This window comes from Wolffia australiana, chromosome 15 (genome assembly GCF_029677425.1).
Source record: "Wolffia australiana isolate 7733 chromosome 15, ASM2967742v1".
Taxonomy (NCBI): Eukaryota; Viridiplantae; Streptophyta; class Magnoliopsida; order Alismatales; family Araceae; genus Wolffia; species Wolffia australiana.
Window position 1 is genome coordinate 12,531,223 of NC_135849.1, and position 19,923 is coordinate 12,551,145.

Genomic DNA, 19,923 nt, shown 5'->3' on the forward strand with positions numbered 1-19,923 from the left:
CCCCAATCCGGAGTTCGTTAGGTTAAATTCGTTTTTCTCCTGCGATCGAGGGCTAAAACTGGGGAGATGGAGACGAGGGAGATGGTCAGCGGCTGCGCGTCGGACGCGGAGATTGACGGATCGACGAGTCAATTGCCAGCGAATCGGGGCAAATTCGCGCGAATTGGCGAGATGAGTACGTGCTGCTCGGTTGGACCGCAGGAGTTTGGGGAAGGTGAAAGGATTTCTTGTCGTGTAATGTCGCATTAGGAATTTACAGTTCACCTTTAGTTACGCTCCCCCTTCGTGGGCACAGCTTGGTTTTCCGTATAAGCTTCCCTGGCAAGTGGCAACCCATCGAAGTACCCACTCTTTCTCTCTCTCTCTCTCTCCATCTCTTGGTTTTTTTTATTTATTTAAATTTGATGCCTTTTTTGGGTATCTTTTGATCCACCCCCATCTCGCCGAAGATCTACGTACATCTCTGGGTTGCTCTTCCGTTTTCTGGGATTAATTCTCCTTTCTGATCTCGTGATTGGGTTCGTCTTGTCTGCGGAAAAGGTAATTGGGCTTGGGAAATTTTCTGACTTTGATCAGTTGTTTCTTGAGTTCGATCGATCTGGCTGTCTGAAAAGGTCCTATCGATGTGTAGTCCAATTGGGTAACTGAGATCGGTCTTCTTGATTCGTCAGAGCTCTGGGTCCTTCGATCTTTTCCTGCTTCGATCTTTTAAGTGCTATTCCGCTGATTGCCGTCGCCCGGTAATTGCCAATTCCTCACGGTTTTAGTAGTCTTTCATATTTCCTCGACTTGAAATTGTGGACGTAACGTGCATTGTTTCCGCAGTCGTGAAATTAGCTTGATTTCTTCGATAGGAAGTCCTGCGATCTCGGTCTTCTCTATCGTCCTAGCCTTCAATTGATTTCTACCTTTGATTTGTTGAAGGCATGGAGGGATCGCTCATTTTTCTTTGCATCTAAAACATTAATTTATCCGTCGTCAGGCAAATGTACTTCCGATCGGCGGAAAGCTCGAACTGGAGTTGCTAAGTTCACGAAGCGGATATTCTCAGAGATTAGAACAACATGGCAGTATCAATGAGGGACTTGGACCCGGCGTTTCATGGGGCGGGCCAGAAGGCGTATCCTTCACCAGAGAGCTCACTTTTTGTTTCAAATGCACTAGTTTCTGTTCATATTTAGATATAATTAAATTTCGTACCTTAGCTTAGAAGTTTTTGCATTTGTCTTTTTGTTAGATTCGTTGTCTGTGAAAAGATTTTAGTTTTTTAATATTCAATTTTCTTGTTTGGTGCTATCATTTGTCCCAATGATGAAAGTGGTTTCAGAAGTCTTTTCCCATTTTATTGTTTATTTTTCCATTCAAAATTGCGTTTTGTGATCCTTGACTTGTTTAAGTGGCATGGAGATATGGCGCATTGAAAATTTCCAGCCTGTGCCTGTCCAAAAATCATCTCATGGCAAGTTTTTTGCTGGGGATTCTTACATTATACTCCAGGTACATTTCTTGACTTGATGGCGCATTGACAATTGGAGTTTTCCTTCTTTCTGTGTCTCGGGATTGCCATTAATTTTGCATCTGATCCTTGAATGTTTTTATATCGCATCTCATTAATCCAGCCCACTATTATATACTTTATATCTCATGCGGAAAAGACAAATATGTTAGATTCTGACTCACAATATGTACAGGAACCGAATTCTGATTTCAAGTCCTTTTCATGAAGCTTTTCAGTATTTTTATTAATTAAGCTGCCAGTCATTTAACAAAATTCTGATTCTGCATTTTTAAAATTTTCAGTACTTTTAACAAAATTCTGAGTCACCATTCTTCTCTATCTTAAATACTTGGATTTCCTATGGTATGTTTCGTCCTTGGCTTTGCCATATATTCCCTAACTTAACTTGAGAAATTGTCCTTAGTCAGAACTTAACTTGACTTTAGATGTTTTGGGCGCAGTTGATCGACTAAAAATTTGTGTTTGCAGTTTGTAAAATTGTTTTTTTCATTTTTATTTTAGCAAATTATTTATGTGTAAAATGGCGTTTTCAGACTACTGTTTTAAAAAGCGGTGCCCTCCAGCATGATGTTCATTATTGGATTGGAAAAGACACAAGCCAGGTAAACGGATCTTGACTCCTTCATCCATTTTTCATTAGAAGTTTCCCCTTACTAATTTAAAATATATCAAAATTATTAAAATTTACAGGATGAGGCTGGGGCAGCAGCCATCAAAACAGTGGAGTTAGACGCTGCCCTTGGAGGCCGTGCTGTTCAGTACCGTGAAGTGCAAGGTCGTGAGAGTGAGAAGTTCTTGTCTTATTTTAAACCCTGTATTATACCTCAAGAAGGTGGGGTTGCATCCGGATTCAAGCACACAGAGATCAATGAACAAAACCACGTGACACGTTTGTTTGTCTGCCAAGGAAAGCACGTTGTCCATGTGAATGAGGTTAACTCTCTCCACCAAATCGAATAGTTATTAAGTCTTATGGATTTGACTGTATATTTACGTGTAGCTTTTCAATGTAAACAGGTTCCCTTTGTTCGTGCTTCCCTAAATCATGATGATGTGTTCATCCTGGACACAAAGTCCAAGATTTTTCAGTTCAATGGGTCTAGTTCTTCGATTCAAGAGCGAGCCAAAGCTCTTGAAGTTGTCCAATTCATTAAGGACACATATCATGATGGAAAATGTGAGGTCGCTGCTGTCGGTAAGTTCTCATTTTATAAGGGATAATATATAGCTTGACACATGGATTTGCTATAACATGTGTTTTACTATTCATAAGAGGATGGAAAACTGATGGCCGATGCTGAAGCCGGAGAGTTCTGGGGTCTTTTTGGAGGCTTTGCTCCTCTTCCAAGAAAATCCACTTCTGATAAGAGTGCTAATGCTGAACCCTTCTCTGTCAAACTGCTGTGGTGATCTCCTGTTTCAAATAAGACTTGCGTATATTTTTTCTCTCACGTTTCTGGCATTCTTAATTGCACAATTTTTTTAATACTTGCAGCGTTGAAAAAGGGCAAACAGTCCCAATTCAAACAGAATCTCTGACCAAAGATCTTCTAGAGACTGGCAAATGTTATATCCTAGACTGCGGCCTGGAAGTATTTGTTTGGCAAGGCAGAAACACGTCTCTGGGAGAGAGAAAGAGCGCTAGTTCTGTTGCAGAAGTACGTACGGAATAGTTTTCTTCTTGATAGAAGTTGGTTTATGATGATGGAATATGACACATCTGTTGTCGTCATGCAGGAATTAATACAAAGCTCTGACCGGTTAAAAGCTAATGTTGTTAGGGTGATTGAGGGTCATGAGACAGTTATCTTCAAGTCAAAGTTTGACTCGTGGACATCTAAAGAAGCACATGACATTGCTGCCTCGGTGGAGAGTAGAGGGAAAGTGGCTGGTATTGAATTATTTTTTCATGTTCAATGAACTTCATCAAAAATAGGGGTTTAATCAAAGGCCTAAAATGTTTCATTGTATGTTGTTGGTGAAGCACTTCTTAAGCGCCAAGGTTTCAACGTCAAGGGTCTTATGAAAGCCGCTCCAGTGAAAGAAGAGCTGCAGTCATACATTGACTGCACCGGCACTTTACAGGTCATCTACTCTCTGGATACATTTTTACTATGAGTGGGGGATAAGTATAAAGTATCTCTCTCAACTACTGGATTGGCCCTGGTCAGATCAAGATCTAGGGATTCATGGTTGTTCAAAATTTTTGAGCAGATCGCATTCAGTATGCTTCATCAATCAAGGAACTATTGAAATTTTTTATCAATGAAAGAGAAATCGATTAAAATTGATGGGACAGTGGAGAATTCTTGCTCCAGTTCTCTGCTTAATAGGAAACTTTTTTCTTTCGAGCTACTGAATTTATATGAGTGATCCACAAATGACGAAAATCTCTTTCTCGTACATCTATCTTTATAGGAAGAAACTAGAGCTTACAAAATTTATATTATTCAGAATAAAATGAAGAGTATTCATAATAAAAGGAAAAAACTTATACTCATCTTCTCTTTGTATCTCTCTCTCTCCCTCTCTTTCTCTTTCCCCCTTTCTTGTCGGGCAGCCTCCACTTTGTGCGTAATCACATTGCTCTGGCGGAAGGAACTGATCGGATCACAATCTGGGCTCTGATCCAATTGATTAAAATTTTTGATCAGGATCATTCTGATCCAATCGACCTTAACTTTTTTTCACTCTTCATTGTATACGATGAAATATGAAAGATAAATATTTTACATTTTACAGGTACTTAATAATTCTGCTTCATAATTCTTTTTACTGATGGATGCAACATGAAAGAAGCAATATGATCTAATTTGTTGGTGTTTAATTGTTTCACTATACAGGTTTGGCGAGTGGATGAACAGGAAAAGGCCCTTCTTCCTTCATCCGAGCAGTCTAAGTTCCACTCTGGGAATTGCTACATCTTCCAGTACATATATCCTGCAGATGATAGAGATAATTATATTATTGGTTCCTGGCTTGGAAAGGGAAGTGTAGAGGTACTTAATATTAACTAATCTTGAAACTGATTTTTTTTGTCGCTAAAACAAAGTTTTTATCTGGAATTGTTGAAATATTTTCTCAATCTGAGTGTCAAATGTTTGAAATATTAGATTTAATGGCTTTGGACCTCACTTCAGAACTTAAAAACTTTGGTTCAATCGTTGTGGAAATGATTACACAAAAGCCGAAATGACTAAATTAAAGAGTTTCAGCTGGTTGCGATCTATCTTCCCTTTTACAAGGGTTTGCTCAACGCTGTGTCTAATATGATTATTTAATCCTGGCAGAGAATTTTTTGTGATTAGTTTTCTGAAAACTGTTTTTCCCGTGTAAATATTGATGGTCTTTTTTGTTTAAATAGTTTATTTTTATTACAGGAGGAAAGAACATCGGCCATTTCTCTGTCCCGTGAAATGGTTGAATCTCTAAAACATCAAGCTGTTCTTGTAAGTTCAAAGCACACAGACCCAAAGCTGATAATCATCTTCTTGGGCTGAATCCTTATTTCCCAACTGATTATTTTGTTGCCATATCTTCAGACTTGCATACATGAAGGAAAGGAACCAATTCAGTTCTACTCGATCTTCCAAAGTTTTATTATATATAAGGTACATATGCCTCCAAAATCTTGTGATTTACCCCCAGCACCCTTATTTGATTCTTTTTTGGCCAATTTGTTGTGAAAATTTAAGGGAGGTACGAGTTCCGGCTACAAGAAGTCTGTAGCCGACAGGGCCATGCCAGATTCCATGTATTCTGAAGATGGAATTGCTCTATTCCGTGTTCAAGGCTCTGGACCAGAAAATATGCAGGCCATACAAATGGAACCGGTATACTTTAAATGTCCTTTGTTCTGTGATTGAAATTTTTCTTGAAGAAATTATTTGATTGAATTTATTTTTATTCATTTTTAGTTTGTCTGTATTAGTTCTTTTCAGAACCAGTTGAAAAAAAGTTAACCGCATGGTTTGATTGATAATATGGGAACATGATGGAATTAGAGGGAGACCTGGAAATTTGCAATGTCAACAAAAATTATTTGCTTTCGATGACTGAAATAGATTTGTTTAGGTCTTCCATGGAGATGACATTGGAAGGGTGGGAGAGAGATAAAGAGAATGATAGAAGAACGATCATTTTTGTATCACCCAGCCGATTCAATAACAGCAACTTCTTATCTACCGCCCTTGGGGGAGGAGAACATCAATGTAAACGGAAATTAATCTGTTGAACCAAGAAAGAGGTTTGAGAAAGAGAAAACCAACTTGATTAAAAAGATAAGAGGGGATTACAAGTGTTTATATAGGGGAGCCCTAATGGGCTAGTTAAGAATGTCCCATATGGGACTATTAGTTACAAAAAAAGAGCTTAAGTGTCAACACTCCCCCTCAAGTTGGGGCGTGGATGTTTTCCACACCCAGCTTGCCACAAAGCTCCTCAAACCTAGGGGCATGGAGCCCTTTGGTGAAGATGTCTGCGATCTGATCTGCTGAAGGCACATACGGCAGGCAGAATTTTCCCGACCCTAGTTTCTCTTTAATGAAGTGTCGATCAATCTCTATGTGCTTCGTGCGGTCATGCTGGACTGGATCATGGGCAATGCTGATGGTTGACTTGTTTTCGCAGTACAGCTGGACGGGAGAGGAAACCGGACAACGTAACTCACGTAGGATCTTTGTGATCCAAAGTGCCTCACAGAGACCATGTGCAAGCGCACGAAACTCCGCTTCGGCACTGGATCGAGACACCACCTTCTGCTTCTTACTCCACGTAATAAGATTGCCGCCCAAGAAGGTGCAATATCCTGAGGTAGACCGACGATCAACAATGGACCCTGCGTAATCCGCATCGGTATATACCTCTAGGCGAAGACCACTGTGGCGGTGGAACAAAAGTCCACGACCAACTGTGCCCTTAAGAACCGAAGAAGTCGATGAGCAGCGTGACGATGACTCATGCGAGGAGTCTGCATGAACTGACTGAGAACCCCCACGGAATATGCAATATCAGGTCGCGTGTGGGTGAGGTAGATTAGCTTGCCCACAAGTCGGCGGTATTGTCCAGGCTCTGCAGGATCTTCATTCTCATCGGCGCCAAGGCAGTGATTAGCGTCAATAAGTGTAGTAATGGGCCTGGAATCCTCCTTTCCAAGCTCATGAAGAAGATCCACCATGTACTTCTGCTGACAAATGAAAATCCCGACAGAAGAGTATGCAACTTCAATGCCAAGGAAATACCTCAACGGGCCAAGGTGGCGAATAGCAAATTCCGACGATAGATAGATCGCCTGTTGTGTAATAGCATCCGTAGCATCACCCGTAATAATGATGTCATCCATGTAGACCAGAAGGATAGCGACTCCCCCTGACGTGGAATGATGGTAGAAGAGGGTGTGGTCCCCATTGCACTGGCGATATCCAAGACGCTTCATGGACGTAGTGAAACGACCAAACCAGGCGCGAGGAGATTGTTTCAAGCCATATAGTGCCTTCTTCAAGCGGCAAACAACCGAGGAAGGAGTAGAGGGGACCAAGAAGGCATACCCAGGAGGAAGAACCATATAAATTTCCTCAGTCAAGTCGCCATGAAGAAATGCATTCTTGACGTCATATAGCTGCAGTACCCAGCCACGGTCTGCAGCAAGAGTCAAGAGAATGCAGACAGTGTTCAGCTTGGCCACTGGAGCAAATGTCTCCTGAAAATCGACACCATATTTCTGCGTAAAGCCTTTTGCAACAACGCGTGCCTTATGCCTCTCAATCGTGCCATCGGAGTTTTGCTTTTCAGCATAAACCCAACGGCTATCAACCAAGTGCTTGCCCGGTGGGAGAGGAACAAGATCCCACGTATCATTTAGGGCAAGAGCTTGAAGCTCCTCCTCCATAGCCCGACGCCAATGAGGCAAGGATAAGGCAATGTCCACTGTCTTCGGAAGGGAGATGGAGTCAATTGAGGTAAGCAGTGCATGGTATGGTTTGGAGAGACGAGGGGAGGAAACGTAATTAGTTAAAGGATATAAAGGAGGAGAGCGGGAAGGAGGCACAAGGGCCAAGGAAGATTCTTGGGAGGTAGAGGATGAGGCATCCAAAGGAGGAGAAGAGGAGGGAGTGTGGCGAGAGATATAGGTGAGGCCACAACGTTTTTCCGAGGCGTCGATGAAGAAGCCACAATTGGTCATGAGACGCCGAGAGGGAAACAGCAGCAGCAGCAACAGCAAGAGAAGAGGAAGAAGGTCAAACAAGATAGAGCCCCTCACGCTCCTCAGCAAGTGAAATCGTCTCCCCGGACACCTTATCACGATAAAAACAGGAATTTGGAGAAAAGGTGAGATCATGGTTTAAATCACGAACAAGTTGGGATAGAGATAGGAGATGATGAGCAAGACGAGGAACATGAAGAACGCGCGAAAGTGTCATAGAAGGGGAAAGAGTAACATGACCAACACCCGCGACGGTGAGAAGATCTCCAGAGGCGGTTTTGACTTTAGAATGACTAGAAACGGGTTCATAGGTCGAGGATTAGGAGTTGTCAAGAGAGGAAAGAAGAAGATAATGACATAACTCAATAGAGTACATGGCTGGGTATAGATATACCCTAGGAGGGAGAGAATGATAAGAGGGCTAATGGGCTCATAGAATAGGGCCCATTAGCCCATAAGGCTGACTATCTCACTAACACCCCCCCACAAGCGAAGTATGGATGTCATCCATGCCGAGCTTGGACACTGCACGTTGCAGGAGAGGTCGAGATAGTCCTTTGGTAAGGACATCAGCAGCTTGATCAGCGGATGGAATAAATTCCAAGTCAAAGATGCCCTCGTCCACGCGCTCCTTGAAGAAGTAGCGGTGGAGTTCCATATGCTTGATCCGTCCCTTTTGGCCAGGGTTCTTTGCCAAGGCGATTGCCGACTTGTTGTCGCAGTAGAAGTGGATCGGGCCGGAATACTCCACACGAAGGTCATGGAGAATTCCGTATATCCACTGGCCTTCAGAGGCCCCATCGGCAAGTGCCCGGTATTCGGCTTCAGCACTGGAGCGAGACACTTTGTCCTGCTTGCTGCTCTTCCAACTGACAAGACTGCCGAAGACAAAAGTGCAGTACCCCGTGGTGGAACGACAGTCCACAACTGAGCCGGCAAAGTCCGCATCAGTGTACACCTTCACGGTCCGCTCCATACTCCGAAGAAAGAACAAGACCTTCCCAGGGCAGCCCTTTAGGTACGCAAGTACCTGGTTGGCCGCCTGACGATGGATCTCCCGCGGAGAGTGCATGAACTGACTGAGGAGGTTGACGGCGAAACTGATGTCGGGGCGGGTGTGGGTCAAGTACAGGAGTTTCCCCACCACCTGCTGGTACTGATATGCGTTCACCGGTGTTGAGTCCTCCCCCTTACCCAACTTGACGTTAGGGTCGATGGGAGTAGTAACCGGTGCACACTCAGTCATTCCGGTCAAGGCCAGTAGGTCAACGGCATACTTCTGCTGTGACACAAAGATCCCCCGGGGGGAGTAGGCCACCTCAAGGCCGAGGAAGTAGCGAAGAGGCCCGAGGGCCTTGATTTCGAACTCTTTGGCCAACGCAGAGCTGAGGCGGCCGGCCTCTGCAGAATCGGACCCCGTGATGAGGATGTCGTCGACGTACACGGCCAAGATGGAGACACCCGCGGAACTGTGACGGAAGAATAGGGAGGCATCCCCATTGCTCTGAGTGTAGCCCTCGGTCTTCATGACCAAAGAGAACCGACCGAACCACATCCGCGGTGACTGTTTCAGTCCATAGAGAGACTTCCGCAGCCGGCAAACGGTGCCCGGGGGGCCAAGGGTATACCCTGGAGGTGGCTGCATGTACACCTCCTCCGTCAGGTCACCGTGGAGAAAAGCATTCTTCACATCAAGCTGTCGTATCGGCCAGTCGGAATGAGCCGCAAGCGCCAAGAGGAGACGGACTGTTTCCATCTTCGCCACAGGAGAGAAGGTCTCGAAGTAGTCCACGCCATACGACTGAGTAAACCCCCGAGCCACAAGTCGAGACTTGAGGCGCTCAAGAGTACCATCAGCATGATGCTTTTTGGCATGAATTCACTTGCAATCCACCGCCCTCTTGCCAGGAGGAAGTGGGACGACTTCCCAAGTGTGGTTCTTGAGCAAGGACTGCATCTCCTCATCCGTCGCCGCTTTCCAATGAGGAGAAGCAAGAGCATCGGATAGGCGACGAGGGAGGGGATGCGACTCGATGTGAGAAAGAAAGGACCGGTAGGAAGGGCTTAGCCGATCAAAAGAGAGATAATGAGATAAGGGGTAGAGAGGTGTGCGAGTGCACTGACGAACCCCTTTCCGAAGGGCGATAGGCCATCCCAACTGAGCATCATCATCAGTAGATGAGGGTGACGCATCGTCTGACGGAGGAGCGGAAGCAAAGGAGGGAGAAGAAGATAGCTCCCCGGGGGTAGGGGGAGGCTCCCCGGGGGAAGATGGTGGTGCACTATGAGAAGGATACGGTGCACCAAGAGTAGGAGGTAGCTCCCCGGGGTGAGAGATGGACTTCCCGGGGTTAGGAGGTGCACTAGGGGGAGGATACGGTGCACCGGGAGGTGAGACGGTAGGAGGCAAGGGAGAGAAGGTGGCTGGGGACGGCGACGGTGGAGGAATGGGTCCCACAAACGGAAAGGGTTCCAAAGAAGGAGTCGAAGACGCCTCAACCAGCGGAAGACGTGGCGAGGTAGAATCACCAAAGTAAGACTCATGCTTGGCAAAGGTGACGTTTGCCGAGATGAAAAATCTCCGAGACGGAGGGTGGTAGCAACGGTAACCTTTCTGGAGAGAAGCGTACCCGACGAAGACGCAGCGGAGAGCTCGAGCATCGAAGCCGGCGAGAGGAGCCGTATCGTGGACGACGCCGTGCACCGAAGATGCGAGGGAGGAGTCCAGTCCGCAGTGAGAGATGGGGGAACGCCGTGGAGAGACGAGCCAGTGGGCTGACAAACCCGAGGGGCTGGGAGGGGAGACGGTTTACGAGATGGGTACTCGTTAAGACCGCCTCACCCCAATACGCCCACGGAACAGAATAGTTCAGCAGAAGGGTACGGGCGGTCGACGTGACATACCCGATCCGACGTTCTGCCATACCGTTCTGTTCCGGGGTGGCCACACAAGAGGACTCGTGGAGAATCCCATGGTCAGCAAAGTACGTGGCCAGCTCGGTGTTGAAGAAGTCCCGGGCGTTATCGGAGCGGAAGCGCTGAATACCTCGGCCAAACTGAGTACGAACCATGGTGCAGAAGTGACGGACCGTCGGAGCAACCTCAGATTTGGCGGTCAACAAGTAGACCCATGTGTAGCGGGTGGCCTCGTCAACAAAGATCTGAAAGTATCGGTGGCCCTTTAGGCTAGCCTGTGGGGTGGGTCCCCAAACATCACTATGGATTCGAAATAATGGAGTGGAGGAGTGCGAGGTGGACGGAGAGAAAGATGAACGACGGTGCTTCGCTAGTTGACAGGCATCACACACGATAGTCTGAAGGTCCAATCCAGTACACATCGAAGGAAAGAGACGCTGTAAAACTGAAAATGGCGGGTGACCCAGCCGTTGGTGAGCCAACTGGAGACGTCCCATACGCTGCACATCCGCCGGTCGGAGTTGGCGGTGAAGCAGGAAGCACCGAGAGCGCCCCCCAACGTCCAACAACAGCAACCCGTTCTCCCGCCTAATCTGTGTAGTCCGACCCACCTTGTCAGATAGAAACATCCCGTCAGGCTGAAGGTGAAAAGAACAGGACAAACTGTCAACCAAACGCTGAGGAGACATAAGTATAGCTCGCAGGGTGGGGACATGAGGAACATTGCTGACCACTCCGAGGCCGTCTACAAACACTGCCCCAATTCCAGCAACACGCAACCGTCCACCACCGGCTGTAAGAACTGTACGGTCCCCACTATGCCTTTCGTAGGATACAAACCGGTCATTGAACGGGGTCATGTGTTCGGTTGCCCCCGAATCAAGAACCCAGCTCGTATCCGATACGAGAGGCGAGTAAGAAGCCATACCACAATACCACTGGTCAGACTGAGGGAGAGAGAACGCACCAAATCCACCAAAATGTGCCGTCGACTGAGTCGGAGTCTGCATAGTAGCCACTTGGTCACGGAGACGGGCCAAGTCGGCTTGGAGCTGCTCAATAGTCGCCGGGCTGGTAGAAGAGGTAGAGGAGGAGGCAACCATAGCTTTCCCTTCGGTAGCCTCCTTTTTCTGGTTGTCGTACTGACGCTTCTTGCACCACTTGCGGAGATGTCCAGGCTTGCTGCAGTAGGAGCAAATCAGCCCGGAGGGGGCCGCCTCCGCGTGGGGAGCAGGAGCGGGCGAGGGAGGCCAGGTGAGGAGGGCAGTCGAGTCACGAGCTGCCTCCGAGGAGAGAGTGCCAATGACATGAAAATGACTCTCCTCTTCATGGAGTTCCTTCACCAAGTCATCAATGGAAGGAAGGCCTTCCTTGCGATGGAGGGCACGGCGCCGAGTGTCGTCATACCCCTTGTTTAGGCCATAAAGAAACCCCAAGAGGCGTAGGCGAAGAGTGTTCTGGAATGACTTGCACGTAGGATCATCCGTCGGCAAGTAGTAGTCCACCTCGTCCCACAGCTTCTTGTGTTCCAGCGCATAGTCCGAGATGCACAGTGCGCCTTGGTGAAAGTTGCTGGCTTTAGCAACGAGGCGCCAGTTGTCCCCTTCGCGGCCGCAAAATTTGTTGGCCTGGTCCCAAAAACCCTTCACGGTGGAGCAGCGAGGGAACCTTTCACGGAACGAGGGTGCCAGGGAGGTCGTGTAGAGCCATCCAAGGACGAAGTGTTCCTCGGCTTCCCACGCCGCATAGTGTGGATGGGTCGATGGAAGCGGGGCTTGTGTGCAATGCTTGAACAGTTGGCGAGCCTTGAGAGTAGTCTCGACAAAGTGATGCCACTGTAACAAATTCGGGCCCTGGAGACACGTCGTGTCGGGAACTGCCGGCAGAGAATGAGTAACCTTGTGTGACAAGGGTTCTCGTTGAAAGTCTGCATCGGTGAAGCCATCATCTGGGACGGCCGATTGACGCGTCTGGCCCGTGGAGTAAAGTTCCTCCGACATCAGAGCCGTGGTCTCTACGGAGACGGCTGTTGTGACTGAGGATTGCGGCCCGTGTGACGGCTGCGGTTGCTGGCAGTGGCTGCGGCTGCTGCTTCGGCGGCGGCTGCGGCTGCGGCTGCGGCGGCTGCGGCTGCGGCTGCGGCGGCTGCTGCGGCTTCTGCTGCTGCTTCGGCGGCGGCTGAGGCAGCTGGCTGCGGTTGCGCGCAGCTTCAGCTGGCGCGCGGCTGCGGCTGCGGCTGTGCGCAGCTGTGGCGCGGCGGCTGCAGCTGCGGCTGCGCGCGCTGCAGCTGGCGAGCGGCCGCGGCTGCGGCTGCGCGCGCTGCGGCTGGCGCGCTGCCCGCAGCGGCTGTGCGCGGCTGTGGCTGCGGCTGCGCGGCTGCGGCTGTGCGCGCAGCTGCGGCTGTGCGCAGCTGCGGCTGTGCGCGGCTGCGGCTGGCGCGTGGTTGCGGCTGCAGCTGTGCGCGGCTGCGGCTGGCGTGCGGTTGCGACTGCGGCTGTGCGCGGCTGCGGCTGGCGCGCGGTTGCGGCTGTGGCTGGCGCGCGGCTGTGCGTGGCTGCAGCTGGCGAGCGGCTGCGGCTGCGGCTGTGCGCGGCTGCGGCTGGCACTCGGCTGCGGTTCCGGCTAGGGCTGCGGCTGCGGCTGGTTCTCCGGAAGCTCCGCGGGCTGGCTACAGCTCGCGCTGTGGCTGATCCGTCGGTCACGCTCCGGGTTCGCTGGACAGCGAGAGGGTGATGTCAAACCCTAGATGGAAGAGCTCTGGAGCTCTGATACCAACACCCGCGACGGTGAGAAGATCTCCAGAGGCGGTTTTGACTTTAGAATGACTAGAAACGGGTTCATAGGTTGAGGATTAGGAGTTGTCAAGAGAGGAAGGAAGAAGATAATTACATAACTCAATAGAGTACATGGCTGGGTATACATATACCCTAGGAGGGAGAGAATGATAAGAGGGCTAATGGGCTCATAGAATAGGGCCCATTAGCCCATAAGGCTGACTATCTCACTAACAGGAGTCATATGAGCGGTGGCACCAGAATCAAGAAGCCAAGTGGAAGATGACGCAGGAAAATTTCCGGAAGTCAAGGTTGGAGAGGCAAGAGCGGTGGACGTACCTGCGTGGGCTAAAGAACACGAGCCCACGACGGGAGGATCAAGAAGATGTCGAAGACGCTCCATTTTCTCAGGAGTGAAGCTAGGAGATGAGGAGGCATTGGCCGGAAGCAGAGCATACTGCATAGGCACTTGTCCTGGACTCAGCACGCTCGGTGAGCTGGCAGGAGGGGCGGCGGCAGCAAGGTGACTCTGTTGAGTCCGCTTCCGTTGGAGCTTGAAACAGGTTTCCTTTGAGTGACCCCTCTTCTTACAATAATTGCAGAAGAGTGTGGGATCGCCCTTGGGAGACTCCTCCGAGCGAGATGAAGTCCCTCGGGCGGAAGAATTCGGCGATGAAGCATGAGTAGCCGCAGCCGGTGTTGCCGCAAACGCCGAGGTGACGGAAGGTGCCTGCTGAAACCAAGACTCCTCAATCCGTACACTCCGGAGTGCATCTTGGTAGGTGAGCATCTTCTCCCAATGAATAAGCTGGCCACGTAGTGATTAATATTCCGGGTTGAGACCCATCAGGAATTGAAACACACGAAGCTGTAGCACATACCCCCGCTCCACCGAATTCACCTCGGGTGGCATGTAATGGTCGATCTCATTCCACGAAGTGGTGAGTTCGTTACTGTACTCCAATACCGTCCGATCCCTTGACGAAGATTAGCGGCCCGATGCACCAATTCGTACAAAATGGCAATGTTGTTCCTCTTGGAGTGGCTGTTGAGGGCGGCTTCCCAGACGGCTCGAGCACTCGCCAAAGACAGAAACTCCCCCCTTAATATTAGGGGCGATACTGTCAAGTAGCCAGCGCTGAACGACTCCTTCAACGTCGAGCCAATCATAGTATGCTGGGTCTGTCACCGGTGGTCTGTCTTCCGTTAAATGACGCATTAGTCATCCTTTTAGAGTGATCTGCACGTACTGTCGCCATTGAAGGAGGTTGAAGCCGGTGAAAATTCCATCGGGCGGCATCTTGGGCAAAGTAAATGGTGCTGGACCGGTGAGACGAGTCGATGCAGCCGCTGTCGGAGGCACAGGAGAATGCACCGGAGTCATCCCAGATGTCTGAGAGGCAGAGGTCTGTTCTTCAGACATCGGACAGCACGGATCGAGGCGCAGGAGAACCCGGATGAAGCAGGTCACCCGCAGACGCGCGCAGAGAGGCAACCGTGCGAGGAGAGGCGGCTGTACGCAGAGCGGAGACGGCCGCGGGCAGAGAGGCTACTCCGCACGAAGAAAGAGAGGGTCCGCGCGAAGTAGAGGGTCCGCGCGCGGAGAGAGAGAGAGAGAGCCGGTCGGTCGGTTGATCGCGGTCGATCGGTCGATTGAGCAGAGGACGCACGACGACGGCAGGAGCCGGTGAGTCGGAGCGATGATGAGTTCGAAATTTAGGGTTTCGGCTCTGATACCATGTTGAACCAAGAAAGAGGTTTGAGAAAGAGAAAACCAACTTGATTAAAAAGATAAGAGGGGATTACAAGTGTTTATATAGGGAAGCCCTAATGGGCTAGTTAAGAATGTCCCATATGGGACTATTAGTTACAAAAAAAAGCTTAAGTGTCAACATAATCTATAGACAAATGTTTAAAATACCCTTCAAGGGGGTTGGGAATCCCTCCAAATACAAATGGTCAACTTTTATGCAGTAAGAGATAGCCCACATTGACATGCATGGATAATATACCTTATATGACGATTCTTTATATTTATGATCTTTCTTGTATCAGGTGGCTTCATCGTTGAACTCTTCTCACTGTTACATACTTCATAATGGCAATACTGTTTTTACCTGGTCTGGAAGCCTTACGACCTCTAACGATCAAGAAATTATGGAAAGACTTCTTGATATTATAAAGGTATGATTTGAAGCGGTTTGTTTAGCTTTCTCTTTACAGAATTTCGCTTTGATTTTGATCCGCCTATTTAATCTCTTTTGAAATAATTTTCACACTTTTCCGTTTTCTGTTTCAGTAAACGAGACTATCTGTCTAGAACTTTTTTATTATTATAGTGTCGACCAAAATTACCGTGAATGATTTATCGATTTTGTACGTCTGCAGCCTAATGTGCAGTCTAAACCGCAAAAAGAAGGCAGCGAATCTGACTTATTCTGGAGCATCCTCGGTGGAAAATCTGAGTACTCAAGCCAAAAATTTCATAAAAATGTGGAAAGTGACCCTCACTTGTTCGCCATTACTTTCTCTGAAGGTATCAATTATGGAAGAAATATAATATCACCTTTATTTTACTTCAAATCTTTATTTTTTTGACTTGTCTGATGGTTTTTATTCTATTGTCGATATTCTCTTCTTGGGATCGTTGGATGAAGGGCGATCAGGAAATTTAAAGGTTCGATTGGGCGTCTGAGACTCCTTGTGATGTTTTACTTACAGCTTTTTATCATCCTTAATATATTGAGGGTTTTTTAATTTTTGTAGGCGTCGGAGATATTCAATTTTACTCAGGATGATCTGTTGACCGAGGACATATTTATTCTAGACAGTCACTCGGATATCTTCGTCTGGGTGGGGAAACAAGTGGAATCCAAGGCCATGGATCAGGCTCTGACCATTGGAAAGGTTGTAGATAAATCTCTATAATGTTTACTGATTCTTGAAAAAACTTCCTTTCATTTAATAAGAAAAAGAATATCTGTAATCTCAAAATTATCCTCGTATAATAAATATTGATGGAGATAAACTGAAGTGAACTTAATTTCATAATAATAGTGCGGCTACACTTGAAGATTTTCTGATTTCAGTCTGAACGTCTGTTCCAGAAATTTATTGAGCACGATTTCCTGATGGAGAGTCCATCTGCGGAGACTACTATCTTCGTGGTGATGGAAGGCATTGAACCAGCCTTTTTCACCCGATTTTTCACTTGGGATGCGTCAAAATCCTCAGTAAGAAGATTCATCTCTTAGAATTTGTTTTGTGGCACTTCATACGTTTCATCTCCAAGGATATTCGTGTAATTTTGAAAAATTCAGCTGAAATCTTCGCATCATGAAATTAAGCCCTAGACTTAATTAAAAGGCCCTGACCCCTTTGTTTTAATCTTTTAGTTTTAGTTTTATTTTGTTTAAATATTCTCTTTAAATTATTTTTTGGTATGTGCTGTTAATTTGTTCATTTTAAATTTAAATTTAGTTTTAAATTTTATTTTTATTTTATAGTTAAATTTTATTTATTTCTTAATTTAATTTTTCTTTTTTTATTCTATTAGTTATTTTATGTTTTGCTTTATTTTATCGTTTTTAATTATAAAAATATTGCAGTTGTCGCTTTTAATTTTGATTGATATTTCTCTTCTTTTGGCGATGACTTGTTCTTGATTCAAACGGACGTTGTTCATTGGGAATGATTTTCCAATGAAAACACTTGACAATTTCTTATTATTGGGAAACAGATGCATGGGAACTCGTTCCAGAGGAAGCTAGCGATCGTTAGAGATGGCGCCACCCCAACATTAGAGGCAAGCAAAATGTCCAAATATTTCCGCAGATAAAATCCACTTAAAATTTTTGGTTCAGTTCTCCAGTCCCCTTTCCATCTTCAATTGCAATATAAATTTGGCGTTGAATTATCTAGCAGAAACCAAAACGGAGAAGTCAAATATCTCAAGGGGGAGGAAGAGCTGGGCCAGCCGCCCCGGATAAACCGGTGCAGCGGTCGAGAAGTGTGACGTCTTTCAGTCCTGACCGAGTACGAGTCAGGGGTAGATCTCCCGCGTTCAATGCACTTGCAGCCAACTTTGAAAACCCAAGTGCCCGAAATCTGTCCACCCCACCAACGCCTGTGGGTAAAAAGATGTATCCGAGATCTGGGGCCGCTCAAGATTCTTCATCCGTGCCCATAAAGTCACCCGCAGTGCCAGCAATATCTTCTTCTTTTGAGAAGGCCGCCGGGGGTTTGGTCATTCCTAGTCCAAAACCACTCAAAGGCATGCCCCATCTCTCTATTTCTCTCTCTTTCTGTGTTTCTCTCTCTCTCTCTCTATCTTTTTCTCTGTCTCTCTTATCTTTCTGTCTCTCTCTCTCTCTCTTCGTATTCTATCTTCCTTTCTCTCACCCCTATTCTCTCTCTTTCTCACCCTATTCTTTCTCTCATCTTTCTCCCTATTCTCTCTTTTATCTGTCTGTCTATCTCCTTTTTCCCCCTCCCTCTTCTCTCTCTTCTATCTATCTATCTATCTATCTATCTCCTATCTCTCTTCTATGCCTATTCTATCTCTTCTCTCCCTATTCTCTTTCTTCTCTTTCTCCCTATTCTCTCTCTTCTACCTCCAATCTCTCTTTTCCCACTATTCACTTTATTCTCTTTCTCCTTTTTCTCTCTCTTCTCCCACCATTCGCTTTCGTCTCTTTCTCCATGTTCTCTTTCTTCTCTTTCTGTCTCTTCATTTATCTATTTTCTCTCTCTTCTATCCATCTCCTCTTTTCTCTCCTTCCTCATTTATTTATCTCGTATGGTTCTCTCTTTTTTTAGTCCCTTCCCTTTCCCTCTTCTGTTTCCATCAACCCTATCTTCTCTTTTCCTCTCTCTTCTCCCTCTCTCACTCCTGTTTTGCCCACTCAATCACTAAATGATCTCTCTCTAAATTCCTCTGCAGGGGCTAACAAATCAGAAACAGAGGGCGCAAAGGATGAGCCATCGGCCACATCCGCAAAGGAAGAAAGTGTGAAAGAAGAAGAAGAAGAAGAGAAAGGACTTACTATATACCCCTACGAGCGCTTGAAAGTTACAGCAGAAGACCCAATCACAGGAATCGACGTCACCAAGAGAGAGGTATACCAAGATCATCTTACATGCATTATGAATATGTAAAATTTGACCACTGAGATCATCGTATACATCTCTGCAGACCTATTTATCCTCCACAGAGTTCAAAGCAAAGTTTGGAATGACGAAAGACGCCTTCTTCAAGCTACCCAAGTGGAAGCAGAACAAGCTCAAGATGGCCGTTCACCTGTTCTGAGGGATTCTCCCTTCTGGCTTTCTGCTCCTGTGGAATGAGAGAGAAACCGATGTTCTTTGAGCTGACCTTGATGCTTCAACTTCCTCGGAGAAAACCCTAAAATCAAGAAGAATCAGTGTCTTTTATAATCTGGTTCTGTGCCCAAGAGCTGGCAGAAATTGGGGCATTCCAGGGTTGATGTAGCTGAGGAGAAAATGCACTGGTTTCTCATCCTTCGCTTGCTTGGTTGGTGTTATCTGTGTTGACAGTTTGGTGTGAGCTTGGGATTTTGTCCCCTCTTGAAATTTTCTGTACAAAGAAATGAACACCCAGATTGGGCGATTTGAGCTAGAGTATTGAACTGTGTTTGTATTTGAGTTGTACTGCATCGAGGATTGGACATGGTTTTCTCAATAATATCATCTTGCCTGTTTGTATTGGCTCATCTTCTCTCAATCGGGTGCCTTGCTTTTTTTTGGAAGTTATTGTAACTGGTTCAAAAATCCAAAAATAACTGGCTCAAAGATTAAAGAACAGATCATCTGACTCGGTTCATATCTTGAGTAGAAAAAATTGACCCAGCCAAGATGGCTAATAGAAAATTGGGTGGGCCATGTCGGCCTGCTCACCCAGACTGGGTTTTTTCTTACGCCATTGAGGTTGATGGGTTTTTTCTTTAATTCGGATATATCTTTTAAAAGAAATATAAGACAACTTGTATACTATTTAAATTCACTCATCTTACATTAAATCCCCATAAAAAAAAGTAATGATTTCTTAACAAGGAGAGGGGTAGAGATTGTAGGAGAGAAACACAAGCTTTATATAATTGGCATCACCAGCCTAGAGTATAGTGTCCAAAACAGTCTGGTAAAGCTCCCATCGGTCCCCCCAGAGCATGCTGGATCACTGTCCATCTACATGCTTCCTACATCACTGCTCAAAGCACGCCCGCTGAAAGTTTCATCATCAGAATTCGAACTATGTGGAGAGATGAATAAGAAAATTAGATGCAGAGAAAGTAAGAGGGTAATAATTTAGATGTAAGTATGTGAAAACCTGGATGTGGGAAATATAAGTGAATAAGCTAATATAGATGCATATAAAAAATGAACTGGGATTGATATGGGAAGAGGCACAGAGAGATTAGAATTGAGATGGATTTTGAAATCAATATAAATATAAGAGATACAGTAACAAAGATAATGATAAAATTAGGGAAAGT

General features: G+C 46.5%; 1 protein-coding gene across 3 annotated transcripts; it reads left to right on the forward strand.

Annotated features, from left to right (window-relative positions):
- The first annotated feature begins 85 nt into the window (after window positions 1–85).
- On the forward strand, window positions 86–19,141 carry LOC144713014 (villin-5-like). Of its 3 annotated transcripts, XM_078587471.1 has the most exons (24): window positions 342–540; window positions 632–740; window positions 983–1,120; window positions 1,398–1,497; window positions 2,053–2,121; window positions 2,210–2,452; window positions 2,537–2,714; window positions 2,793–2,925; window positions 3,015–3,177; window positions 3,257–3,410; window positions 3,504–3,604; window positions 4,363–4,518; window positions 4,900–4,968; window positions 5,062–5,130; window positions 5,215–5,352; window positions 15,467–15,595; window positions 15,800–15,947; window positions 16,069–16,088; window positions 16,178–16,318; window positions 16,519–16,644; window positions 17,151–17,216; window positions 17,336–17,684; window positions 18,354–18,529; window positions 18,606–19,141. In XM_078587471.1, exons 3-24 carry the CDS (start codon window positions 1,065–1,067, stop codon window positions 18,717–18,719), a joined length of 2,898 nt encoding a protein of 965 aa, XP_078443597.1. In that variant the 5' UTR covers window positions 342–540; window positions 632–740; window positions 983–1,064; the 3' UTR covers window positions 18,720–19,141. The 3 variants fall into 3 exon arrangements, with proteins under 3 accessions (XP_078443598.1, XP_078443597.1, XP_078443596.1); XM_078587472.1 differs by lacking the exons at window positions 342–540; window positions 632–740 and adding an exon at window positions 86–214; XM_078587470.1 differs by lacking the exon at window positions 632–740.
- The last annotated feature ends 782 nt before the right edge of the window (window positions 19,142–19,923 follow it).

Bases quoted from the DNA above. Each gene is read 5' to 3' on its own strand.
- LOC144713014 (XM_078587472.1), top strand. From the start codon at position 1,065: ATGGCAGTATCAATGAGGGACTTGGACCCGGCGTTTCATGGGGCGGGC. The intron at 5,131-5,214 runs GTACATATGCCT...TGAAAATTTAAG, and splicing joins AAAGTTTTATTATATATAAG to GGAGGTACGAGTTCCGGCTA. The intron at 5,353-15,466 runs GTATACTTTAAA...TTCTTGTATCAG, and splicing joins AGGCCATACAAATGGAACCG to GTGGCTTCATCGTTGAACTC.